This window comes from Carcharodon carcharias, chromosome 17 (genome assembly GCF_017639515.1).
Source record: "Carcharodon carcharias isolate sCarCar2 chromosome 17, sCarCar2.pri, whole genome shotgun sequence".
In the NCBI taxonomy this organism is placed as follows: domain Eukaryota; kingdom Metazoa; phylum Chordata; class Chondrichthyes; order Lamniformes; family Lamnidae; genus Carcharodon; species Carcharodon carcharias.
The window spans coordinates 109,046,342-109,074,157 of NC_054483.1; the positions used below are offsets into that span (position 1 = coordinate 109,046,342).

Below are 27,816 nucleotides of genomic sequence, written 5' to 3' on the forward strand. Positions count from 1 at the left end.
GTTTCTAACGCGTGCCCTGGTCCCTCCAAATCATATCCCCAGCACCTTCAGGCCGTCAGCCCTGATGGTGAAGGGGACAAAGGATCGGTCAGCCCAGTTCCCAAAGAACATAGCCTCACTCTTCCCACGATTTACCTTGGCTCCCAAGGCCAGTTCGAACTGGTTACAGGTGTGGATCAGTCAAAAACCCTTTGAAGGATGAACAAGAAAGAACCATTCTGCAATCCATTCTCTTGTTCTTTCCCCTGTGGGTTTTTTTTTTTGGCTTCGGGCGTATCCAATTTCCTTTTAAATGTGCTAATGGATAAGTAATGCAACATTTTAAAAGTCTAAATTTTTGAATGATTAAAGGTGAATGGTATTTTTGCCCCAGGTTGGGATTTGTGAATGAATTCCATCCACAGGGTGTAAATTTCCAATCTGCTGGGCTTTAATCGATAATTACAGTGTAGCAAACAAGCAGAGAAGTCGCGTCCGCCCCTCCAATCCGCCTTCTAATGACTGACATTTGTCTCAACCAATAGAAACCCCAAGAATAGGAATAACGAGCCAATCACAAATCGGCAGGGGTGATGGAAGCCTGCCCTCCCCTTTGTGACGTACCGCAAACCAATGGTTTCCCTCAGGAAGGGAGACCAGATTAACCTTGATACCTGCTACAAATGATAACATTTTTACAATAAACTTTGATGAAAGAACAAGGTTTAAATGAATTGATGGGAAAATCCCAGCTGCTAAAGATGAAGGTGGAAAATAAACTGAGGTGTGGGGGGGTGGGGGGGGGGGGAAATAACAAGGTAAATAAAATAAACCAATCACAGGGCGGCATAAGGGGTCGGGAATGATGGGCGTGGGAGTTGACCGATTGGAACACAATGGTGTCATCGTCGGCCAATAAGGGCTGAGAGTGGGCGGGGTCGTGGTTAAGAGTGTGATTGGTGGATTGAGACGAGAGAGAAGCCGCCGGCCAGCAGCGGAGAGGCAAAATTCAGACAAGGACAAGATGACCAGTCATTCAGTGACCATCCCCATGGTCTGCTTCACTATCTTCTGGGGGCTCGTGGGCTTTGCTCTGCCTTGGTTTGTCCCGAAGGGTCCCAACAGAGGGTACGTGTCCACACGCACTGTTTCTGGATGATGGTGAAGGTTTCAATGGCAGAGAAAGGCTGGGGGGTTTGACAACCTGCCCAAACTCGCCCATATTTTAATGCCTTTAAATTTATTATAAGCCTCTAGCCTAAAGATTGTCTTTTGCTCCTTTGCACTATGGGGGAGGATCTCCAAACGTAGAAGGAAGGTGTTATAATATTTTGTTGTGATGCTGCGTTTGAATCTGTGTTTTTATATTATCTCTAGACCAATGGCTATTATTTTTCTCCTAACTCGTGTGTAATTACCCCTCTACCTCTCTCTCCTCCTTTAAGACACCCCATTAACCCTACCTCTTTGACCAAGCTATCTGTCCTAATAGCTGCTTAATCTGGCTTGGTATCATATTCTGTTTGTTAATGCTCTGAGAGGCATCTTGGGGCATATTTTTATTGTGCTGATGTTATACAAATGCAAGTTGTTATTAAAGAAAGACTTGCATTTATATAGTGCCTTTCACGCCACAAGATGCCCCAAAGCACTTTACAAGCAATGAATTATTTTTGAAAAGTGGGCACTGCCCACTTGTGAACAGCAAGTATCCACATGCAGCAATGCGATAATGACCAGGCAATCTGTTCATAGATTCATAGAATAGTTATAGTGCAGATGAGGTTATTTAGTCTATCATGTCCATGCCAGCCCAGTTAGCCCTGCTCACTTTTTTTCACAAAGCACCTTCCCCCCCCCCACCCACCAAACCCCCATTTCCCTTAGCCCTGCTAGTTTTTTTTGTGCTTTTTTTTTGAGGGATAACTATTTGCCAGGACACTTTGGAGAACTCCCCTTCTCTTTGAACTATTCCATCCACCTGAGAGGGCAGTCAGGACCTCAGTTTAACAGCTGATCCAAAAGACAGCACCTTTGATAACGCAGCACTCCCTTGGTACTACACTGGCTTGTCAGCATTGATTTGCATGTTAAAGTTCTGAAATGGGACTTAATCCCACAACCTTTGACTCAGAGTGATGCTCACTGAACCATGGCTTTTGTTGTTGTTCTGGTGACCGTCTTAATATTTGTAATTGAAGGGAGCCTCCAATCCTAAACAGCTGGTTGTGTTCTGGCTGTACTGTAATAGCGGTGTTAAGGTGTTGGTCATTCATTTATTTGCACGTTATTGGACTGATTATTTAGATATTGATAGAAAAGTGTTTAATCAACTTATGAAGTAAATGTTTGATTACAGGTGTGCAGTGTTCTTTAGCAGCAACTTAACATTGAGTGGCCTCTTGGTCCATTTTGGACAGCACAATAGTGATTCTTTACAAATTCCCTGTCTCAAGTATACTTCCCCTACAGAAGATATTTTTTTTGTTTAAATTGATGCACTGTATCGTGTGGCCTGCATAAGTTAGTGAATCAGTGCAGCCTCCTTTTTGAGTACTTATGCAGCTGGGTAGTGTGTTCCTACATTTCAGTCAGTTTATTTATAATGTTGAAGGGAACGATAGTAGAAACAAAATAGTTACCTGTCCATCTTTCTTAATGAGAGCAAGAGATCTTTTCTTACACAAGTATGATTCTGAAGCTTAAGTGGCAGTAGAAATGGCTGCTTCAAGATCATCGCAGCGTTAGAGCTGACCAGTATCTCAATAGCTGAGCCAGATTAGAAGGTATAAAAACAGAAAATGCTGGAAAAGCTCAGCAGGTCTGGCAGCATTTGTGGAGAACGAAACAGAGTTAACATTTCAAGTCCGTATGACTAGTCTTCAGTGCTGCTCTGGACTCGAATCGTTCAATCTGTTTCTCTCTCCACAGATGCTGCCAGACCCCCTGAGTTTTTCCAGCATTTTCTGTTTTTTATTTCAGATTTCCAGCATCTGCAGTATTTTGCTTTCACCAGATTATAAGGGGTCATTTTTGGCCAAACCTATTCTTGTGAAGTTAAGGACTGAGGAATATCTACTTTAGGCACAGCACCCTGCTCTTCCCCACCCCCACCCCCCCATGTTAACATTCAACATACTCCCACTACATTTCACACCTCGTGCTCAATTTATATTGCATATTTCCAACCCATTCACGCTGGCTTTGAGATGAAGTCACTAGTACAATGCTTGAATTAGAGCTATTTTTGCACTGGAGGCTGTATCCAGTAGATCTGGGACTGAGACTGCACCAAACTCACCTACAGCCACCAGGCAGGGGAGACTTTCATGTTACTTTTCAAAAACAAAATTCCTAAAAGTACTTTGCATAACAGACATTATACAATGTACAATACAGTTCAGTTTCTTTCAATACAGTATGTAGTACTGTGAGCGGACTCACTACCCTTATAGTTACAGGTTTAATTTACAATATACATTTCATGTCAAACATTCTCTGATGCATACGGCCCAAGGGGGTTTTACTCAGGTTTCAGACCCACGATGCACCATGGCAGGAGGGCCTTAGACTGTGGCCTTTTCCCCCATTGAGCCTTTCCAGTGGCTGCTTCGAGCTTTGGTGTGTCCCTCAGCATGGAGTCCTGGACCTTGGAATGTGCCGGTCTGCAACTCGGCCATGGACAGCACTCTGCACTGCGTTGATGGTCTTTCACTGAGTTGATGGTCCTCCAGCCGCAGTTGATGTTTAATCTCCATGTACAGCCCTGGGACCAGAGTCTGGCTCAGGATGAATTTCAGCTAAAAACACTTCATCTCCCTTCAGACCTGCTTTGCAAAGACACATATTCCAGACTGAAGTAAGGTGGGTGATGCTCTCCTCACTACTGCAGCTATGCTTTCAGCCACCAGACAGAGGAAGCTTACATAGCCAATAACTGGACTGGATTGGAAACCCTGCCTCGGTGAAAGAGCACAGACAAATAACCTGCTGTGCCACCAAGTTCCCTCTTGGCTGGATATTAGGAGCTCAAATGAATAGATGGTAGGGACGGGAGCTTTGATACAGGGACACTGATGCCCCCACTATCAACATCCTGGGGGTTACCGTTGACCAGAAACTGAACAGGACTAGCCATATAAATACTGTGGCTACAAGAGCAAGTCAGAGGCTAGGAATCCTGTGTTTGAGTAACTCACCTCCTGACTCCCCAAAGCCTGTCCACCATCTACAAGGCACAAGTCAGGAGTGCGATGGAATACTCCCCACTTGCCTGGATGAGTGCAGCTCCGACAACACTCAAGAAGCTTGACACCATCCCACTTGACACCAAGCAGCCCGCTTGATTGCCACCCCATCCACAAATATTCACTCCCTCCGCCACTAATGGACAGGAGCAGCAGTGTGTACCATCTATAAGATGCACTGCAGAAACTCACCAAGGCTCCTTAGACAGTACATTCAAAACCCATGACCATTACCATCTAAAAGGACAAGGGCAGCAGATACATGGAAACACCACCATCAGGGGGGTTCCCCTCCAAGCCACTCGCCATCCTAAATTGGAAATATGTCGCTGTTCCTTCACTGTCGCTGGGTCAAAATCCTGGAACTTCCTCCCTATCAGCACTGTGGGTGTACTTACACTACAAGGGCTGCAGCGGTTCTAGAAGGCAGCTCACCATAGCCTTCTCAAGGGCAATTAGGGAAGGGCAATAAATCCTGGCCTAGCCAGTGATCCTCACATGCCTTGAATGGAGTTAAAAACAAATTAGATAGAATGTACAGCATAGAAATAGGCCATTCAGCCCAATTGGTCTGTGAGAATATTTAGCAAGTTCCACAGTCCAAGCCATGTCTGGGTAAAGATATTTCTCCTGAGCTTCTTATTTGATTTATTGGTGATTACTGACTTATGGTTCAGAGTTTTGGATTCCCCACAAGTTGAAACATCAGTTTGGCATGACCACGATGGTCTCTACTTCACAGTTCAAATCTTCTGGGCTCGGTGTACGTAAATTATAGACTTTCTGCTGTGGAGTAATGCTTTTTATTCATTTCTTCAGCCCTAAGGTGTTGACTACATCACAAGATGCACACCACCCCCCTCCCCATCTCCATTGTTTTACCCACATTGCCATTATTTATGTGTGAGCCTTGAGAGTCAAAGACTTGCATTTATATATTATGTCTTTCATGACCTCAGAATGTCCCAAAGTGCTTTTCAGCGAACTTTTTTTTAATTCATTCATGGGATGTGGGCATCGCTGGCTGGGCCAGCATTTATTGCCCATCCCTCTTTGCCCTTGAGAAAGTGGTGTTGAGCTGGCTTCTTGAACCGTTGCAGTCCATGTGGTGTAGGTACACCCACTGTGCTGTTAGGGAGGGAGTTCCAGGATTTTGACCTAGCAACAGTGAAGGAATGGCGATATATTTCCTATTCAGGATGGGGTGTGGCTTGGAGGGGAACTTCCAGGTAGTGGTGTTCCCATTTATCTGCTGCCCTTGTCCTTCTAGGTGGGAGCAGTTGTGAGTTTGGAAGGTGCTGTCTAAGGAGCCTTGGTAAGTTCCTGCAGTGCATCTTGTAGATGGTACACACTGCTGCTACTGTGCATCGGTGGTGGAGGGAATGAATGTTTGTGGATGGGGTGCCAATCAGGTGGGCTGCTTTATACTGGATGGTGTCAAGCTTCCTGAGTGTTGTGGGTGCTGCACTCATCCAGGCAAGTGGGGAAGATTCCATCACACTCCTGACTTGTGCCTTGTAGATGGTGGACAGGATTTGGGGAGTCAGGAGGCGAGTTACTCGTCACACGATTCTTAGCCTCTGACCTGCTTTTGTAGCCACAGTATTTATATGGCTAGTCCAGTTCAGTTTCTGATCAATGGTAACCCCCAGGATGTTGATAGTGGGGGATTCATTGAGCATCAAGGGCCGATGGTTGGATTCCCTCTTGTTGGAGATGGTCGTTGCCTGACACTTGTGTGGTGCAAATGTTACTTGCCACTTGTCAGCTCAAGCCTGAATATTGTCCAGGTCTTGCTGCATTTGGACATGGACTGCTTCAGTACCTGAGGAGTCATGAATGGTGCTGAACATTGTGCAATCATTAGTGAACATCCCCATTTCTGACCTTATGATGGAAGGAAGGTCATTGATGAAGCAGCTGAAGATGGTTGGGCCAAGGACACTACCCTGAGGAACTCCTGCAGTGATGTCCTGGAGCTGAGATGACTGACCTCCAACAACCACAACCATATTCCTTTGTGCTAGGTATGACTCCAACCAGTGGAGAGTTTTCCCCCTGATTCCCATTGACTCCAATTTTGCTAGAGCTCCTTGATGCCACACTCGGTCAAATGTGGCCTTGATGTCAAGGGCAGTCACTCTCACTTCACCTTGGGAGTTCAGTTCTTTTGTCCATGTTTGAACCAAGGCTGTAATGAGGTCGGGAGATGAGTGGCCCTGGCGGAATCCAAACTGGGCATCAGTGAGCAGGTTATTGCTAAGCAAGCGCCGCTTGATAGCACTGTTGATGACCCCCTTCCATTACTTTACAGATGACGGAGGGTAGACTGATCGGGCGGTAATTGGCCTGGTTGGAGTTGTCCTGCTTTTTGTGTACAGGACATGCCTGGGCGATTTTCCACATAACCAGGTAGATGCCAGTGTTGTAGCTGTACTGGAACAGCTTGGCTAGGGGTGTGACAAGTTCTGGAGCACAATTCTTCAGTACTATTGCTGGAATATTGTCAGGGCCCATAGCCTTTTCAGTATCCAGTGCCTTCAGCCGTTTCTTGATATCACGTGGAGCGAATCGAATTGGCTGAAGACTGGCATCTGTGATGCTGGGGACCTCCGGAGGAGGCCGAGATGGATCATCCACACTTCTAGCTGAAGATTGTTGCGAATGCTTCAGCCTTATCCTTTGCACTGATATGCTGGGCTCCTCCATCATTGAGGATGGGGATATTTGTGGAGCCTCCTCCTCCAGTGAGTTGTTTAATCATCCACCACCATTCACGACTATGACAAGACTGCAGAGCTTAGATCTGATCCATTGGTTGTGGGATCACTTAGCTCTGTCTATGCACATTCTGCACCCTTGCTACCCTCAGTGCTTCCTCATGAAGGAGCACAGATTCATCAGCTGAGGGAGGACAGTAGGTGGTAATCAGGAGGTTTCCTTGCCCACGTTTGACCTGATGCCATGAGACTTCATGGGGTCTGGAGTCAATGGAGCAACTCACTCCCGACTGTGGTGCCACCTCATCTGCTGGGCCTGTCCTGCCGGTGGGACAGGACATACCCAGGGACGGTGATGGTGGTGTCTGTGACATTATCTGTAAGATATGATTCTGTGAGTATGTTGCTTGACCAGTCTGTGAGACAGCTCTCCCAATTTTGACACAAGCCCCCGGATGTTAGCAAGGAGGACTTTGCAGGTGCCTAGGTCGATGCTGGGTCGTCCGTCCAGTTTCATTCCTTTTTTTGTAGTGGTTTGCTAGAGGGCATCTAAGAGTCAACCCCATTACTGTGGGTCTGGAGTGACATGTAAACCAGACCAGGTAGGGACAGCACATTTCCTTCCCTAAAGGGCATTAGTGAACCAGATGGGGTTTTACAACAATCGACAATGGTTTCAGGGTCACTTTTTTATTGAACTCAAATTTCACCATCTGCAGTGGTGGGATTTGAACCCAGGTCCCCTGAGCATTACCCTGGGCCTCTGGATTACTCGTCCAGCGACAATATGCCATTGCCATGAAGTACTTTTGAAGTGTAGGCACTGTTGTGATCTTGGTAAGGCTATCTAACTACAGGAGGCATCACGGACCAATCCAAATTCTGTCCTCGCTTGCTGGAACTGCCCTTGAGTCGCCATCGAATGTCACTGATTAGTGTTCGGGGCAGAGGACCTTTTTGTTTTTGCTTCCCTAGCCCAGGAGCAACAAGGCTCATTGTAGTTTTCCTATTACTGCCCAGGATGCGATTAGCCATCTCAGTGCAGAGCTGAAATTAGACCTTTCTGCTCTGTTTGGTTGTAGGATGGTGTCCGAGCAGTATGGGAGCTGTCACAGCCTCATTTCACTGAGTTGTTTTTTCATCTGCTCAGCCCAAGCCTGACATCAAAACGGAGAGGTTATGCCTCAGGCTGGGGCTATATTTCCCTAGAAAAGAGGAGGCTGAGGGGTGACCTTATAAGAGGTTTTTTTTAATCAAAAATCCTTTGAAATTATTAACAGGCGTTTCCACTTTTTTTTGGGTGGTGGGAGTAAGACCAAAACAAAGGGTGATTTTTATTGAGAACATGAAACTTTCTAACCACACAGTAGTTGAGCTGAATGGCACGGATACACTCAAGGGGAGGCTAGATGAATACACGAGGGAGAAAGGGACAGAAGGATGTGTTGATCGGGTGGGATGATGTAAGAGGGAAGGAGGCTCGTGTGGAGCATAAACACTGGGCAAAGACCAGTCGGGTAGAATGGCCTCTGTTTCTGTGCTGTAAATTAGGAGGAGATGGTGATATAATGGTCATGTCACTGGACTAGTAATCCAGAGGCCCAAGCTAATGCTCTGGGGACGTGGGTTCAAATCCCACCAGGGCCGCTGGTGGAATATAAAATTCAGTAAATCCGGAATGTAAAGTTAGTGTCCATGAAGCTGACTCTGACAATTATTATTAAAAACCCACCTGGTTCACCAATGTCCTTTTTTAGGGAAGGAAATCCGCCGTCCTTATCTAGCCTGGCCTACATGTGACCCCACACCCACAGCAATGTGGTTGACTCTTAACTGTCCTCTGAAATGGCCTAGCAAGCCTCACTGTTCAAGGGCAATTGCCAGCAATGCCTACATTCTGCAAAAAAATCCTTTATTGTTAAAATATTTTCAATTTTTACCTAACTTGGAAAGACTTTTTTTGGACTGCATGAGCTGCCAAACCGGTGACCTCCGGCCCTTAGAGTGAGAGAAGGGTCGCAGTTCCATCACCTCCAAGTCACACACCATCCTGGCTTGGGAATTTATCGTTGTCCTTTCACTGTTGCTGGGTCAAAACCTGGAAACCCCACACACACACACACACACACACACACACACACACACACACACACACCTCCCTAAAAACAGAGTGTACCTATTATCTCATGGGCTGCAACAGTTCAAGATGGCCCACTGTCACCTCAAGGCAAAACTCCAAGATAGGCAATAAATGCTAGCAATGTCAGTCATGCCCACAACAATATTAATACCTCTTAATGCAGTAAAACAAAATGTAACAAAACATCCCTGGGTGCTTCACTGGAGTTTTCATAAAGTGACGTTAGATACTGGACCACCATAAGGCAATATTAGGCCTGATTACCAAAAGATTGATCGTAGAGATGGGTTTGAAGGAGGGCAGAGAGACTTAGAGAGTGAATTCCAGGGCTTAGGGCTTTGATGACTGAATGCCTGGTCACCCAGTGGTGGAATGATTAAAACTGGGGATGCTCAAGAGGTCCAAATTAGCTGAGCGCAGAGATCTCTAAAAGTCTATGGGGCTGGAGAGGATTACAAAGATAGGAATTCCCACAGCCCAAGAATGAATTTTATAACGGTGACCGGGCTGGGAACAGTGTGTGAATTATCAAGTCCCACTGCTCTCGCAGGCCACTCCATTAACTTAAATGTTTAACTTTCCCACCAAAATAGCCAATTGTTTACCTAATACTTCTAGTACCCAGAAGAAAAGCCCAGGCTTCTTCCACTCAATAATTCATTTATTTTAAAACAAAACATCTTTTAACAAGTTGCAAGTACCGGTTAACACACAATTGTAAATCGGGAACTATCTATCTCTTTCTAAAAAATTTCCCCTAGCCCCCGCACAGACATACACACAGGTAAACGAAGGCCAAACAGAGAGAGTCTCTCTGCAGAAATGGGTTTGGAGGGCAGGTACTATAAGATAAAGGATAAAATCTGGAGGATCTTGATGCTGTCGGCCTGGAGTTCCCTCATGTGAAGATGGGCCACTGGTCCTGGTGGATGTTTGGAAGTTCTCACCAACTGGTCTCAGCTTTGCAGGCCCAAACGCAGACTAGTTACACTCAGATGAGGGTTCTCAGGCTACAGGTTGATAGACAGACACAATTTTAGACAAGGCCGAGAGTGGGAGCCAATCAAGGTAACTGCCTTTCCTCAGCTTGGTCCCCAACAGCACTGCCTTTAAAACAAGCAGGTTCACAACTGAAGATTTCTTTCCCTCTCTCCCATGTTGATTCCCTTTTGTCTCCCAGTGTTTTATTAATTAAAAACAAAAAACTGCGGATGCTGGAAATCCAAAACAAAAACAGACTTTCCTGGAAAAACTCAGCAGGTCTGGCAGCATCGGTGGAGAAGAAAAGAGTTGACGTTTCGAGCCCTCATGACCCTTCGACAGAACTAGTTCTGTCGAAGGGTCATGAGGACTCGAAACATCAACTCTTTTCTTCTCCGCCGATGCTGCCAGACCTGCTGAGTTTTTCCAGGTAATTCTGTTATTGTTTTATTAATTAATGTGCTTGGCAGTTCAATTCAAACAAGTCCTCTCAAGTAACATATAGGCCAGGTGATTTCTTGGAAGAGACCTGCTTGTTGACAGTTCCAGGGTGAACTTATGATTTTTTTTTAAAAAAAATTCCAGGTTAGCATCCAGATGTCCAGATCATGCCGAATCCTTCCATTTTGTAAAAGAAAACTTCAGTCTTGAGAGAGATGATTCTAACAATCATTTAATGAAAATAAAATTGTGGGTTTTTTGATATATTGTTCCTCCCCTCTTCCTCCCTTGACCCACAGTTGAAGGGACAGAAGGTGGTCGAGATCCCCAGTTTCTCTAATATATTGTCTGTCGTGTTGTTCAGTTACCAGTGTTGGCATCTCTTATTCGATTTTAATTCCAACCTTCTGTTTATTTTGTAGCGTAATAATAACCATGATCGTGACCACAGCTGTTTGTTGCTACTTGTTGTAAGTACCTAGCTATGGATTGCATCTCTGCATAATATAAGAAGCTAGGAAGTTGATAGCAGACTCTCTGTTCCGTATACTTACGAAAAGGATTGTGCCAGAGAACTGGTGGCGAGCTAATCATGTCCCATCTCCTTTTGAAATATAGAACAAGCACAGGACCTGTAGACCAATTAGCTTAAGGTCAGTGGGAAAGACAAGGAAATTGTTACTCAAAGATGTCACGGAAAAAACACCAAGAAACCAAAAATGTAATGAAGAATGTCAGCCTGAATTTCAATAGGGAAAGGTCATACAAGCCCAACCTTACTGAATTCTTTGAAGAAATTTAAGGAGAATAGATAATGGTGGTGTGGTAGATGTAACATGCTTGGATTTCCAAAAGGCATTTGATAAAGTACTGCATGGTGGATGTTAATGCTGCAGTCCTATCACAATGAAGTGCGTGCTCTAGCTGTAAACGAGAGTAGCTGTTAGTAATTGGAGAAGGGTTAGGGCATTACTCTTAAGTATATATAAGAACCAGTTTTCACCTGTGGGGGGGACAGAAAGGGAGCCTGTGCCTGTGTTCTCTGGGTTATGTGAATAAACCTATGCTAAGGAAAGACAGGCTCCAGATTCCTCCTTTGCTCAGTGAATGAGCAGCGAATTATAACAGTATCAAGCTGGCTAGAGGACAGGAATATGATGCCCCTTGGAGATGGATTGTGGAGGGTCTGTTGCTGCTCGACAGTGCAGATTGAGCCCTGCCTCCCATTGCGCCCTGTCTGCCGAGGACATATCAGAACCTACGTAAGATCTTCACATAGTTATTAAAATGGGATTATATCCGCAGCCTGTTCTTTCTTTCCTGTGCTATTGGTTTAATCCCTTAGATTAAAAAATAACATATTGCAGCTGCTAGACCTGCCTTGAATGAATTTGGTACATTTAAATAGATTGTAACAGAAGCAAAATAACCTAGCGTGACTAGACAAAAGTATCAGATCTGGATGGGGTTACTCGAGATCTGCTTTGTTACCAGAACGAGGTAGCTAAGAAAGTTGGCATGACTTAATCCACCCACAATGTCACGTTGTTTGATTTTAAACTCTAATTTCTTTCCTTCCTTTAGCTGGCTCATCGCCATCCTGGCTCAGATGAATCCGCTGTTTGGCCCTCAGCTCAAGAACGAAACTATCTGGTATCTCCGCTACTTCTGGGAATAAGAGAGAATTGCATTGGACCCGTCAATGGTACGGTGCAAGAGATTCAGCTGGAAGGGGTTGGTGGCGCTGGTTGGGGGGTGGGTGTTGGTTGGGGGTGGATGGGTTGGGGGGGTGGTTGGGTGCGTGGGTGGCAGGTGGAAAGAATGTTGATGTCGGTGCTCCTTTCAGCTTAGATTTGTTGCTAAGATAGCTGGTTCCATGAGCTGTTCAACGTTTGGCTTCAGTGTCCCTAGGCTTAAGGAGTGGAAGATCGACCACAGTTCCCACTACAGTATTGTTTGTCACCTTGTGACCACCCCTATTGTTTAAAGTGCGTGGGCGTGAAAAGATGGGAGTCAGTTGAATTCAGCCAAATTAGCTGTGCAACCATAATGAGGGGAAGGGAATTCTGGCCTTTCGTGGATTCCTGATTTCCATCGCTCTGCCATTGGCACCAGTATCTTCACCTGTCTGCCTTTAAGCTCTGGAATTCCCTCTCCCAGCCTCTCTACCTCTCTCTTCTCCTTTTAAGATGCTTCTTAAAACTGACCTCTTTGACCAATCTTTTGGCCACTGTCCTATTATCTCCTTATGCGACTCGCTGTCGACGTCTGTTTGATCTCGCTCCTGTGAAGCACCTCGGGATGCTTTGCTGTGATAAAGGTGCCACATAAATGCAAGTGGTGGTTGTTGTGATTAGAGGCGTGTGGCCCTGAGCGATGCCAGGGCTGCCAAATGCTACCATGTCAAGTCTCGATGACCTGATGGGGCAAAGCCAATGCTGTCCTCACATTGGAAAGGGCAGGTCCCAAAGTATAGAGGGCATTGAGCGAGGATAACTATAGGAACAGGAAGAGGCCATCCAGCCCCTCTCACTTGTCCCACAATTCATTTAATCTTGCCTGATCTGTACCTCAAATTCATTTAACTGCCTTTATTCTATATGCTTTGATGCCCTTGCCCAACAAGAGTCTATCACCATCAGTCTTGAGAGTTTCAATTGTCCCAGCATCCACAGCCTTTTGTAGGAATGAGTTCCAGGTTTTCCTCCACCTTGTTATATGAAGTAGTGTTTCCTGACAGCTTAGTGCCAATTTTAACGCAATTTGCCCCACCAGAAGAAATAGGGTCGAGATGGGGGAAAAAAACTATCGAAAGATGTAAAACGCCTCGATCAGATCATCACTCAATCTGAATCCAAGGCAACTTTATGCAACCTGTCCTCACGATTTAACCCCTTATGGCCCAGTATCATTCTCAACGTATCCTTCCTGGGGTCTGATGACATGGGGCTCAGAACAACCTGCTCACAGGTCACTACACCTCAAGAAGTGATTCAGTGTGTAGAGCACGTGAAAGGTGGTTTATAAATACAAGTATTAGATTGTTGGTTGGAGAGGAGGGGGAAGGACGTTTCTGTGTATCAAAAGGCACAAAATAATCCAGATTATTAACACCATCTAGTGAATTTGTAGTCAGGATGGAAAACGTTCCTTTATTCAGATTACGGTCTGGGTAATGAACCTAAGACAACTGAAGAAAGGTCTTGAGATTATTTGAAATACAATGAGATGTAGTAATTGAAGAGGAAAATTACAGGAGGGCTGAACTTCAATGGGTTGATTTTTGGCTTTTCTGATCGCTGACCTTACTCATTTCTCCCCTTTTTTAATTTGAGTAGGAATCAGCTTCCTGTCTCTCCTCCTCTCTCATTTCCCCCTTCACTCTCAAACCCTGTATAGTATCTAATAAAACCTGGGTATCTTTCATCTTCCCAGCTCATCATAGGAGAGACACCAAGCAGTGGAACAGTAGCAATGTGGATCTGTCTCTTGGGGTTTCAAGAGGTGCAGCTTGACTTTTTATCAAAGAGTGACCAGGATTAAACTATCACATTTCAAATTTGCACAGACAAGGAACAGAATAATGAAATGAGCTACGGGTTGGAATCTAATAGAGGGGTTCAGCTGTTTTTTTTTATATATAAGATAATTGATGCCCAGAATTGAGTTATAGATCATGTCATTAACTGTAAGAGTGAAGTTTAAATTAGTAACCATCCTCTGTTTCTTTGAGAGTAGACTACAGCCTTTAACTTCCTCCCTGCTATCAGGTTAATTTTCCTTTGGCAAACAAAAGGCTATGTTTTTTCCTTTCCACCTGTACTGCCCTCAGCATGTGAGAACAGAGGCATCTCCATCTGGTTAACTCAACAGCCAGCACCAAAATCATTTCGGGCAGAGATTTTACCCAAGTGACTATCTCAAGGTTGCTCAGCCAGCTCATGGCCACAAAGAAACCACCAACCCATTGGTAAAGGCAGGATCTCTGTGCGATGTTTTCATGGATATAGGTCAGACTTCATTACTACTTATCATGGGATGGAAACCCTTGGGAATGAGGGGAAGAGAGAGGGTCTCCACGTTTTCATTTTACAGCACGTTCAATGTAACTAATGAAAGCAGCATCGTGCAGCTTTGTTCTCCAGAGTTTTGAATCTGTGTATGGTGTACACACGTATGAAGACGTTTTTTAAACACCTTGCATTCGCTTCCTCTTCATTGTAATGTGAAAGCAACAGAAGGCATGGCCAAAGGAAAGGAGCACTTGAACAAATGGGACAACCTTTTTCCCCCCCTTTACCTCCCACCCCACAACAACTGTAGTCTCCATGTCCATTGAAACCCATTTATTTTAAATTGATTCACCCTTCTGCTAAACTAAAAGGACCAGGCACCATTCAGTGTTCATCCACTATCAAATGCCAACACCAGTAAATTTTCCAGCATAGTGGGGAATTTTGCTGTTTTTTTTTTTACCAGCCCCTTTCCCAATCTTGTGGGCATTGAGTCCAGTAGTGTTTGCCTGAGCACTGTCTCAATCGAGAGGAACTGGCTCCTGGGTGAATGGGAGTCAAACTTGACATCTCTTGATCTGCATTGTTCAGGAGCACGAAGCCATGTGCCAGAGAGGATTTGCCATGTGGCCACTTCCCTGATGAACGTTCCTTGACCCTGTGCTAATTATTGTTACTCATTATTACTCTTATTTAAACATGTAGACAGCTTGGAGTGTTATTTTGTCGCACAGTGCATCCTGTTTAAAATAATCTGCATATGTTTCGAATTCCACATTAAGCTGAGAAATGCTGCTCCTGCTGCACTGTTTCTGTCACCTGATGGCGCTGTGGTACCATATTGCTCCTGGGGAACAACACTGCCACTTAGTGTAAGGGAGGCAGTATTACAAGTAGAAAGTATTCTACTGTTCCCTGACTGTTCCCAAGAGCTCTTTACAGTATGAGTCTTGCAGTCCACATATCAGAGATTGGTCTACTTTGATTTTAGTTAATCTCAGGCAGGGCAACTATAATTAGTTGTTGAGTCCATGTCTAGAGAAGGGGCAAAAATAAAAAGCCACAATGTCCACTGCAGATTGCTCTCATGTAGTCCCTGTTCAGAAGTTTCCCACGAGGGCCAGGCATGTTTTTCTACATTTGAATTGTCTGTTCCACCCAGAGCTGAAGCTCCGGCTACAAATGAAGCAAGAGGTAGGGTGGGAAAATTGGGCTGAGGTAGAAGGTCAGTCATGACCTATTTCTTAGGTTGGGTGCTGTGAGAACGTCCACTGTTAATGTAGCCCTAATGTGTTCTCGCTCACACTTTCTCTCTTCCTTCTCCCTTCTTACTCTCTCGCTTGCACTCTTTTTTTTCCTTCTCTCGCTCTCTCTCTCTAATTCACTGATACTGTGCAGCTATTTCTCTTTCGAAGTAAGATTGTTTTTTTTTTGGCATTTCCAATATTGCTGGAACTATAAAGTCTCACTGTGAAGAGGAGTAATTACTGGGAGAAATGCATGACTCGGGATGTATTCGGTACGTCAAATTGGTTTGTGTTGGGAGGGTTGGGGTGAAGTTACCCTCAGAGAGAGGTCAAAGTCTACTGCATTCCTGCATTTTACTATTGAGGGGTGATGGACAGTGAGGAGGAAGGGGTTGACTGACAGAGTCCAGCCATTGAAACTACACCACACGGATGAATACTGTACATAGTTCAGATCCTCACCCTATCAAAAGGACACAGCCAAGCAGGAATTGCAAAAAAGATTTACAGGGATTTTATCAAATCTGAGACATTATAGCTATCAGGAAAGGCTGACCAGGCTGGGGCTTTTTCTTTAGAAAGGAGAAGACTTAGGCATGATCTGATGGAAGTCTTTAAAATCAAGAGTGGGTTGAACAGGGTTGATGTACAGAGGATGTTACTACTTGTGGGAGAATCCAAAATTAGGGCCATTAATACAAATGGTTATTAATAAATCCAATAGGGAAATAGAGAAATTACTTTGAGGTGATTGGTTAGGAAAATAGGAACAGGAGGAGGCCATTCAGCCCCTCAAACCTGTTGCATTGTTCAATGGAATCATGGCTGTGCTGAGACCAAAGCCCGGTCTGTCCGCAAGAATGATCCAAACCTCCCTGTCGCTTGCCATTTTAACACTCCACCCTGCTCTCTTGCCCACATGCATTGTTCCAGTGAAGCCCAACGCAAACTGGAGGAACAGCACCTCATCTTCCGACTAAGCACTTTACAGCCTTCCGGACTGAATATTGAATTCAACAACTTTAGATCTTGAACTCTGTCCTCCATCCCCACCCCCTTTCTGTTTCTTCCCCCTTCCTTTTGTTTTTTCCAATAATTTATTTGATTTTTCTTTTCCCACCTATTTCCATTATTTTTAAATCTTTTATGCCCTGCTAGTCTTTCCACCCCATCCCCACTAGAGCTGTACCTTGAGTGCCCTACCATCCATTCTTAATTAGCACATTCGTTTAGATAATATCACCACCTTCAACACCTGTGTTCTTTTGTTCTTTTGCCTGTGACATCTTTTGATGATCTGCTCCTATCACTTCTTGCTTGTCCCTACAACCACACCCCCCCTCCACTTCTCTCCCCCTACCCAACCCCCCCCACCTCCTCCCCCCACCTTAAACCAGCTTATGTTTCACCCCTCTCGTAATATTCACTCAGTTCTGTTGAAGGGTCATGAAGACTCGAAACGTCAACTCTTTTCTTCTCCGCCGATGCTGCCAGACCTGCTGAGTTTTTCCAGGTAATTCTGTTTTTGTTTTGGATTTCCAGCATCCGCAGTTTTCTGTTTTTAACCCATTTATCCACATTTGTTTATCGCAATAAAAAAAAATTTAAACTGAAATTGATAATTTGTTAACTTAAGAATGGAATTAGAATTAATTGCCATTTAGGGGAGAGAGTGACAAACCTGTACCGCCCTTCATGTGTATAAGTATTCCCTAATCTCACTCCTGAAAGGTCCAGCTCCAATTTTTAGACTCTGCCTCCTGGTCCTAGATATGCCAACTAGGGGAAATAGTTTCTATCTCCACTCTCTGTTCCCGTCAATACCTTACACTTTAAACTCTTAGTCAAATTGCCCCTTAACCTTCCAAGTTTCAGGGAACACAGCCCTGGTTTGTGTGATCATTCCTCATAGTTTAAGCCTTAGAGTCCCAGATAACATTCTGGTGAATCTGCTCTGCACTCCCTCCAAGGCCCTTCCCTCTTTCCTGAGGTGTTGTGTCCAGAACTGAGCACAGTACTCCAGGTGTGGTCTTAAATTATGGCAGTGATAGGATTCGAATCCACATCCTCGCAGCGATTGCAACCTTAATTCAGCGCTTTAGGCTGCTCAGCCAGGTCTACGACACAAAAAACTGGTCAAGCAAAGTTGGAATTGCAAAGCAGAAATACAATAGTTAAATATTGAGCAAAGCAGCATAGTTGACCAGTGTAGGGACTGAACCTTCAATGGTGAGGTTAGAAGCATCGGGCATGAACCATCTGAGCTAAAAAGTGCACCACAGGAAGTGGTTGAAACAAATAGCTTAGATGCTTCCAAAGGCAACTAGATGAGCGCATGAGAGAAAAGGGAATAGAAAGATACGTGGAAAGGCTGAGTTGAGGCAGATAGAATGGGAGGAGACTGTGGAACATAAACGAGGCATGGGCCAAGGGACTGATTTGTGTTGAATATTCTATGTAAATGAGGACATTGGTGGGAGGGGAGGGTAAATGTTGAGGAAATATGTCCAAATACAAGATTTTATATATTATAGGTATTGATCTTACTATCCATAATATACAAGTGAGATGTAATAAAAGAAGAAATGTCTATAATATATTAGAAGTCTTGCATGGAGAATCCTGGAAGTATCACCCCCCCCCCTTTTTGCATAGAACTTACAGCACAAAGAGATCATTCAACTCAACTGATCCATTCCAGTATTTATGCTCTCCACAAGCCTCCTCCTGACTCTATAACACATTCTTCTGTTGCCTCAGCTATTCCTGTGGTAGTAAGTTCCACATTCTCACCACTCTTTGGATAAAGAAGTTTACCCTGGATTATTATTGGACCACTTTTCATAATGCTTTTCCCATGCTGATCTCACTTACCGTCATTGTACAACACTCTACCCTCTATGCCATGAGCAACACTGTGGGGCTCTGCACTGGCTCCAAGACTTCCATTCACTGAGCAAAGCTGGACAGCTGACAGGCAGTATATTTGCTTGCTGAAACAGTTTCACACGTGTCATTTTATAACTGAAGGAAGCTGGAGGGAGGAGGTTGCATGGGGGAATGGGAGGAAGAACGTTTTTGGTCATTCTAACTTTGCCCCTCTCTCTCTTTCTCTCTCTCTCTCTCTCTCTCTCTCTCTCTGTGATTTCCCTCCCTTCCCCTTTGCTCTATCGCTTTCCATCTGTGCCCTTTTCCAGTTCTGATGAAGGTTTTGTACCTGAAACATGAACTCTTCTCTCCACAGATGCTGATTGACCACCTGAACGTTTCCAGGCTATCCCGTTGTCTCTTCATTCCCCACAAACATCACACCTAGTAAGACGTTTTGTCACAAGAGATTGTTTTTTTTTTAACTCTTCCATAGAAGTAAACTTCTGGCTTTCGTTTCTGACCAAGGTCCAGCGCACCAAGTGATAATTGCTGCCTCACCAAATCCAAGGAGCCCCCCCCCCCCGCCCAGGGACAATCACAAAGATTTTGTGAATTTTGGTTTGAGGAGATTGTAATTCAACTGTGTGCCATCCTCAGATACAGTTTGCTGTTGTTTCTTTTACCTTGTAATTGAAATACCTCCCAGGAACCTGCTCCCATTCAGAGGTCTCAATTTCATTTTTTAGCAGATTAAGGAAATTTCTGGCCATTGTGGAGTGTAGCTATACTGTGATGCTATATTTAAGTTTTGCTGTGATAAATCGTGTAACAATGTTTTGATCTGTAAGGGAGTATTTATTTTGTTGAGCAGTATATTTCTGAGTATATTAAAAGTAAGAATTGATGTTCGATGCTGTAATCTTTTTTTTAAAAAAAATCTTCACCGTGCAATAAAATTAAAATGTGTCCAATCCCCAAACTCTCTTCCATCTCTGTACAACCCCACTGAGATCGATATGGGCACCAGTGACAAGGCCAGCGTTTATTGCCCATTCTTAATTTCCTTTAACTGAACGGCTTGTCGGGCCATTTCGGAGACCAGTTAATATCAGCTACATTGCAGTGGGTCTGGAGTTACACTTGGGCCAGAGTCTGTAAAAAAGATAGTGCCTGGGATGGGTTTTTACAACAATCTGGTAGCTGCACATTTACTGATATTAGCTTTTTAATTCCAGATTGATTTAAGTTCCCTAGTTGACAGTGGGATTTGAACTTGCTCTCCAGATCATTCGTCCAGGTCTCTTGATTACTAGTTGCGTAATATAACCATGACATGACTTTTTTTGGGACCTCGGAATTGATCTCTGTGCCACTCCTGCTGTCCGCAGGCATCTTAAAGAAACTCAATATGGTGTTGTTTTAACTATTGTTTTCTGGTTGTGCTGTTTTCTATGCTCTTCTCACCACCCCGCCGCCGCCACCCCCCCCCCCCCCCACCACCATTGGGCAATAAATGCTAGCCTAGCCAGCAATACCCACATCCCATGAAAGAATATTTTAAAAACCCACGCGCTTTGTTCTTCCGACCCAGTTTTGCATTTTTTTAAGCACTTTTTTTTTTTCCTCTGCTTTGCTTCCCAACTTATTTTTCTCCTGAAGATTTGCTACGTCACAAGTGTTCCAGCTTGATAACTGTCCGGGGTTTTTTCCTCATGTGTGAGCCTTGACTTGAGTAATAGTGAACTGCTCCCACCATGGGAGCACGACATTCAATTAATTCCTGTTGTTGTGTCCGACAGATGCATTTCCAACAAGGGCCACTGGACAGAGATGTGTAGCCAGGAATTTCACCTAATCTTTCATTAACCTAGATTATTGAAGCCATTGGTAACTGCCCCTATACAAGTGACTGACCTAACACAGTCTGGCGCAGGAAGTGAAGCTAGGTCATTCCTGACCTGTTTCAGTCAAGACACTCAGTAACTCTAATCAGCTACAGAGCAGAGGCAGTACCAGCTCTTTAAATTAAGTTGCACCAAGGGATTTGTGAAATTCTGCTTTGTTTCCACCTCTCTTGGCTACTTGCTAAATAAACCAGGGGAAGCCCAATGGATTTTTTCTCTTTTTTAATGTTCCCATTTGGTCCCATCCATGGCTTTGAGTCAGCAGGCTGTAGGCTGTAGCCCCACTCCGGAGACTTGTGCAGTACTGAAGGAGTGCTGCACTGTTGGAGGTGCTGGTTTTCAGATGAGACATTAAACAAGCTCCAAGTGCCCTGTCATGTGGATGTCAAAGATTCCATGGAAGCCTTGATGGCTCTTCCAGATGCTCATGATCTATTATCCATTTCTAGAATGTTCTGATTCCAACCACACTGAATTGGTATCGTCAGCTGGTTCAAATCAGGATGTTGATCAGGATGGATGAATTTGGCCTTATGGACTGGGAACAGCTGCTTATAGGTTTTAAGTAAATCTATGATTGTTGCCAGTTAATTTACAGACTTTACAGTAATTCCGACTGACTCTGTTGGATCCTCCACCAAGGGATGGTCAATCTTTCCTATTCTGCATCATCTTGTACCTGTTCCATGTTGGTGAAAGATGTATATTGACCACTTGTAGTTAACTTTTTGCCAATTCAAAAGGATAGATTATCTGATCACCAAAGCAGCAACCAGGACAGCAAGGTGAACAGAAGAGACTATTGCAGCCCATTCCGAATCCATCTAGCCACTTCCAAATAAAGAACTTATGTTTAGAGAGCGACAGTCACATCCTCAGGGCATCTCCAAATGCTTCAAAGCGAATTTGGTTACTTGTCAAAGTGTGGTCACTGTTACTGTGCAGGTAAACACATTAACTAATTTCAGCATAGCAAGGTTCTGATGTGTTTTGGTGATGTTTGAGAGAGGAACTGCAGACAGGGTACTAGGAAAACTCCCTGACGGTCTTAAAACAATAGCACAGGATTTTTTTTCAATTGATCTACAACAGATCCAGACACAAGATACAGAAAATTCCAGCACCTTATCTCTAAATGGTAAATCACAAGCTCACCATGTAGGAGTTGCAGGTCGACACCCCTCTTCACCACAGTGAAGGTTATTGTTGTGGTCCAGACAGTGGATAGTCTTCTTATGGTGTCCATGGACAGTCTATACATGGCCCAGCCAGAACTGGACACATTTTTGCTCCTTGTTGTTGAATTCGGCAAGATCTGCAACAGTGCAGGGTTCCTCTAGTGATAGGCATTGCAGGAGATGTTGCATAGTCTGTGGCTCAGTTCCACATTCACAAGTTGTCGGACAGGTTGTATATCCCCATTTGCTTAGTGACACCTTTGAATGACCTACACCAGTCCTAAGTCTGTTAAGGCACTTCCAGGTTGCCCAGTTGCAATTAGCTCCTGGGGGAAGGCTTTCATCCGGTAGAATTTCCATCGCTGGGGGTTGTTCGAGACTGGTGCGCTGGTCTTTCCACAAGGCAATGCGGGCTTCAGATGGGGTTGATTGTAATGGAACAACAATGTTCATGACGCTCTTCCTTGACTTTAGGTGGCTGGGTGTAGGTGTATGACCATGTAGAGGGTGCCTCTCATCTGATGTTTGACGGATTTGCTCTTTCTTGCTGGCTACTGTTCTTCTTATATCAGGGGGAGTGATACCCGCCAGAATATAGGCTGTTGGTGTTTTTTGGTTTTAAACAACCTGCTAGTGAGTGAGGGATTGGTTGAGTTTATGGCCATTGGCAGAAGGCACCCTGATGCTTGAGTGCTGGGTTTGGAATCATGACTCTATACCAACCTGGTACTGCCACTATCACCCCCATAAACTTGGCCCATTTCTTTCATCACGTTACTGAACAAAACTGCAGCTGCCGAACGGTGTGTTTGCCATTAAGAGCGGTGATGGTGATGTGTGTTAGAATGTGATGGCTTTCTGTTTGCCAATTGCTTTTGAAATGTCTTTTGTATTACAGGGTGCTGAATTGCCCTCCTCAATTTGACATATGAGGGGTGGGGGCAGGTGAAGGATGTGGCTCATTATTAATGCAAAGTGTGCTCTGTATCAAATAGTCCCCCTCATAATAAAATAGAGCTATTAAGCTCAGATTCCGCCTGGTCCCAATTTACAGCGAATACCATCACGTGAACAAGACAGATGTTGCCAGCACTTCACAAGGATGACTTAAGGGAGATACATTGCTGTTGTGCACCATTCATCGGAGAGAGGAGTGTGTTATTGTGTATCCCTGTAGTTCCCTTTCTCTGTCTGACAGATGTTGCTCCAGCCCTTTCAAATAAAATAAGTAACAACAACTGGTCTTGATTTAGCACCTTTAACATAGCAAAACATCATATGGTGCTTCACAGGAGTGAATATCAAATAAAAAGTCAACAATGAATGATATAAGGAGATATTGGGATGGGTGATCAAACTTTCAGCCAAAGACAGGTCTTGAGGAGCTTCTTAATGGAGGAGAGAGAGGGAATTCCAGGGTGAACAGCCTTCACCTGATGGTAGAGTGGTAAAAATCAGAGATGTATTCAAAACTCAGGTCGCTAGATTTTTGGACAGTAATGAAATCGAGGATAGGGAAGGAAGGTGAAGTTGAGGTAGGAGATCAGCCATATAGAGTGGCTGAGCAGAGTTAAGGGGCCATATGGCTTCTACTCCTTTATTTATAGGATGTGGGCAGGGCTGGGCATACCCTTGAGAAGATGGTGGTGAACCACCTTCTAAACACGGAGTGGCTTGCCAGACCATTTCAGCAGGAAGTGTTGGGTCAACTACATCTGGTCCGGAGTCACATACAAAACTGACCAGCTAAAGACGGCAGATTTCCTGCCCTAAAGGACATTTGTGAACTAGTACAATCCAATAGTTACTGATGCTAGCTCTTAAATTCCATTAACTAAGTTTGGAAGTCATGTCCCTGTAACCACTATGTCACTATCCCCCCTGCTCCTCGTTCTTATGCTCTTGAGCATTTCTTTCAGAGTATTCAAAGTTTTTGTCTTCTGAGGAAGTTTCTTTTTTGAGGATTTAAAATCATGAGGGGGTTTTAATAGAGTAAATAAGGTGAAAATTGTTGCCTTTGGCAGAAGGTTGGGTCACCAGAAGACAGAAATGTAAGGTAATTGCCAAAAGAACCAGAGATGAGAGGAGGGGGATTTGGTTTTTTTGCAGCGAGCTGTTACAATCAGGCATTGCCTGAAAGTTTGGTGGAAGCAGATTTGAAGTTAATTTTCAAAATGGAATTGGGTAAATATTTGAAGGGGAAGCATTTGCAAGGCTATGGTGTTTAAGTGGTGAATATCCATTTACCAAATCAGGCAGCCGAAGACATTCTGTGAATCACAACTGTTTTATTGTTAAACTATAGTTCAGTACGAATACCAGTTTCCACTCATCCCTTCTGGATCCATGCCCTATCCAGATGCAGGAACCCCCTTCTGAGGGAAAACCCTGGCTTTTAAGTACAGGCTGCAATGAGCATTGCCTGCTCTCAATTCACCCTGAAATTTGTCCTGATTTACTCTTAAAGGGACCTGCATTTCTAGCATTGTCAATGGGGAGGGGGAGTAATTTAGAAAGCCCTTTCAAAAATCTGGTACAGGTGTGATGGACTGAATGCACTCATCCTGTGCTGTACTATTGTGGTTCTGCTATTCTATAAGATAGCGGCATAGTTCAATCAATATGGTTAAAGGGTCCAAATTATTCCTAAAACTAATGCGCCATGTCATTCTGAAGGCACTGGAGATGCCGAACTCTTGCAAGTTAATTTCAGACAGAGCACTGAGGACAATGAGGAGACTATGGCAATGAGTCACAGGTTGACTGGCTCATTTAGAATCTGTCGGTTTAGACAACAGGGTGTTACATCAAGATAACGCAACGTAGTACAGTTGGCAGTCAACACGGTGGTTGTCATGATCTCATTTTGACTCTATGTTGAAATGTTCAAAATTATCACCCTGTGCATTTCATCTGCCTCATATATATATCAGAGAGATGGGGAGAAAAAGAATGTTTCGCCGAAGGTCGGGAATCATCCAATCGGCAATGGAGAGTGGCTGTGGGGAAGGTGGGGGCACAGTGAGGATGAATGTGTCCGGTGACCAATGGCAGGAGTATTGGGACGGGGTGGTTGGAGACTGAGGGATATGTGCTAAAACCTCCACAAATATGCCCGACCAGTGTTAGCAACACCACCAGACCCACACTCCTGCCCAGTAGTTTGTACAAGGCAAGGGATTTTACCTGCCAAGTGTAGGTTTCACACAGGCCTCAAGCTTGAAGTTCCCATGTGTGTGCGTCTGTGTGTATTAATTTTGAAACAGAGAATAAGGTAGATTGGGTTCTAGGTCACAACTTTGGCTTTGGGCCCAATTACATTCTGAACTTGGGTGTTGATGGGCACACCCGATAAACTATCTTCCGGTGCACCATTGGACTAAACAGCAGTAACTTGCTGCTTTATGCACACTAATACTTCTGTGTGTTTGTTGCTCGACTTCTTGTAGTGAAAGCTAAGACGGCCCGTGTTTGTCATTTGGGGGGGGAAGTGGAGGGGGGGGGGGGGGGGGGGGGGGGGGGGGGGGGGGGGGGGGGGGGGGGGGAGTGGGGGGGGGGGGGGGGGGGGGGGGGAGTGGAGTGGGGGGGGGGGGAGTGGAGGGGGGGGGGGGGTGGGGGGGGGGGGTGGGGGGGGGGGGGAGTGGAGTGGGGGGGGGAGTGGAGGGGGGGGGGTGGGGTGGGGGGGGGAGTGGAGTGGGGGGGGGGGTGTGGAGGGGGGGGGGGGTGGGGGGGGGGGGAGTGGAGTGGGGGGGGGGGGAGTGGCGGGGGCTAACTAGCTGAAAAGGGGAATTTTTTTTAAAAAAAATGTGATACTAGAAACAGTCAGGAATGAAACTAGATGCAAATTTTAAAATTAAATTAAATGTTTGGCTGTGCGCCACTTGTTCACAGGACCTGAATGTTGTCTGTTTTGATTATCAAATTATTCACACCTCCCAAAGGCACGAGGACACTGTCCTTTCGCCTTTGAAGCTGCACGTGTGTTAATTGTAATGTATCAGCTCCTTTTAATAACTCCAGGCCCCACAGCTTTGCTGCCATTACAGGAGCCTTTACCAGATGTTGTGTGAAGAGTTTTCGTTCATCAGTCATAAACCCATATCTCCATAAAGCCTGGGTGATCTCCAGCCTTGTTTGACTGGTGGCTCATAATCACATTGTTGTTTAGTGGGAGTTTGGTACCTAATTTGCCACGAGGGACCATGGGTGTTTTTCTTTATTAGAGAGAGAGGTGGTTTGATAGCTTGAGGGGCACCATTTTGCATCAAACACGGGGCAAGGTAAGGAGGTAACTCTCCAAGAACCTTCACAGGTGGTACAGGGATTAGACCTGCATCATTCTGCATATAGCCAACTGAGCTAACCAACCCCATGTGGGAGCTTGGTGCATCCAAATTAGCTGCTATGTTTCCTACATGACAAGGGTGACTATACTTTTTTTACTTCATTAGCTGTAAAGCGGTTTGGGATGTCCTGGGGTCAAGAAAGGCACTGTTGAAAAGTATATCTTTCTTTCGTTCTTCTTTAGCTCAGTATTCTAAAATTGCCTGTGATAAAACATATTGAGCATTTTTAAGGTTTATAAATAAATGGCAGACCTCCCATGGCATTGCTCGTAGGCAGTCAGGGTCCTAAAGTTGGGATGTTTACTTGCCAAGGTGGAGCCCTATGGAACCTGGTCTGTGCCTTTAAGGCCACTGCTCATCTCGTCCTTGAGGGGGAAAGTGATGTGAATTCTCATGCTGAAGTCAACTAGAGGCTAATTGTTGTGGGAAGTTTCCTTGGACTTTGTGAATTCCTGGCTCAGGTCTTTTTGGGGAAAGAAAAGCCAAGGTCAGAGAAAAACCTGCAGGACATGATTGTAAAGTTTAAAAAAAAACACAAATTTTCGACGATTTGGACAGTGAGGTGCAAAGTATGGAAAATGCACTCTGGTAAGACGCGAATCTCCAGTTGCACAGCTCTTGTAGATTGGAAGATATAAATAAATGAGCACCACAATGCATGACCCTGCTGCCAATGTGTGTTGCCCAGTCCATCCTTTAAAGCCCAGATGGTTTACTTGGCGTAAACAATCATCAACATGGGATGTGTTGCATTGATCCTGAGGTCAAGCGGAAGATTATTTCCTGTTGCTGGACAAGTTTTCTTCTGAAGCCAGCAGGAAATAACAGCATGAAATTTATCTTTTTTTTAAAAAAAAAGTTGCTTCACAAGTGCAATACAGATCACTTACACATGCAATGAAATGTCATGTTAGTAGGTGGGACCTGTCACAAACTCCTCCCACTCCCCCACTAAACAGTGCATCTACTGATCTCCTACTTTAATTAACATCAAGTTACTTTCCCCATCTTCTCTGGCATATAAGCAAGCAGCGCTGTCAATATCATTCTCCTCCAACAAATAATGTCTCAATTCCCCCCTTTTAAAGGCTTTGATTGACCCTTCCAGAGAAGGCCCTTCCTTCTCTGGGACACCCATTTTCCTGCTTTGTTTATTTGTTGAAAGAAAGACTTGCATTCGTCTAGCATGAACTTAGAACACATGGCACATTACAGCCAATGAAGTACTTTTTGAAGGGTCATCATTGTTGTAACAGCCAATTTACACACAGCAAGCTCCCACACGCAGCAATGAAATAAATTACCAGCTAACCTGTTTTTTTTTTAAGGGTTGTTGGTTGAGGGATAAATATTGACTAGGACTCTGAGAATAACTCTGTTGTTCTTTAAAATTGAGCCATCAGATCTTTTACATCCACCTGAGAAGGCAGACAGGGTCTCATTTAAACTTCTCATCCATTGGCACCTCCAATATGGAAAACAAGCATAGAACATTTATAGCGCAAGAGACCATTCAGCCCCATCATGTGTGCACCAGCTGAACAAGAGCTATCCAGACTAATCCTACTCTCCAGCCTTCGGTCCAAATGATAGATGACAGCACACCAAGTGCCTGTGTATTTTTAAAAATACAATGAAGATTTCTGCCTCCACCGCCCCTTCAGGCAACGAGTTCCAGAACCCCATCACTCTCTGGTTAAAAAAAAATTCTCCTTCAAACCCTTAGACCAATGAAGAAGGGTCATCTGG

General features: G+C 44.6%; 1 protein-coding gene and 1 long non-coding RNA gene across 3 annotated transcripts; one reads left to right on the forward strand and one right to left on the reverse strand.

The window, feature by feature from the left end:
• The first annotated feature begins 926 nt into the window (after positions 1 to 926).
• On the forward strand, positions 927 to 22,959 carry LOC121290227 (V-type proton ATPase subunit e 2). Of its 2 annotated transcripts, none has more exons than XM_041210535.1 (4): positions 927 to 1,107; positions 10,931 to 10,978; positions 12,093 to 12,213; positions 19,013 to 19,543. In XM_041210535.1, the coding sequence occupies exons 1-3, from the start codon at positions 1,004 to 1,006 to the stop codon at positions 12,184 to 12,186; spliced, it is 246 nt and encodes an 81-aa protein (XP_041066469.1). In that variant the 5' UTR covers positions 927 to 1,003; the 3' UTR covers positions 12,187 to 12,213; positions 19,013 to 19,543. The 2 variants fall into 2 exon arrangements, with proteins under 2 accessions (XP_041066469.1, XP_041066468.1); XM_041210534.1 differs by lacking the exon at positions 19,013 to 19,543 and adding an exon at positions 22,620 to 22,959 and having other exon boundaries at positions 936 to 1,107.
• Positions 9,747 to 19,040, reverse strand: LOC121290228. Its single transcript, XR_005945726.1, has 3 exons — positions 18,986 to 19,040; positions 11,063 to 11,155; positions 9,747 to 10,096 (listed from the first exon to the last, which is right to left on the reverse strand). It is a non-coding gene; the product is annotated as an uncharacterized LOC121290228 (long non-coding RNA).
• Positions 22,960 to 27,816: the final 4,857 nt, after the last annotated feature.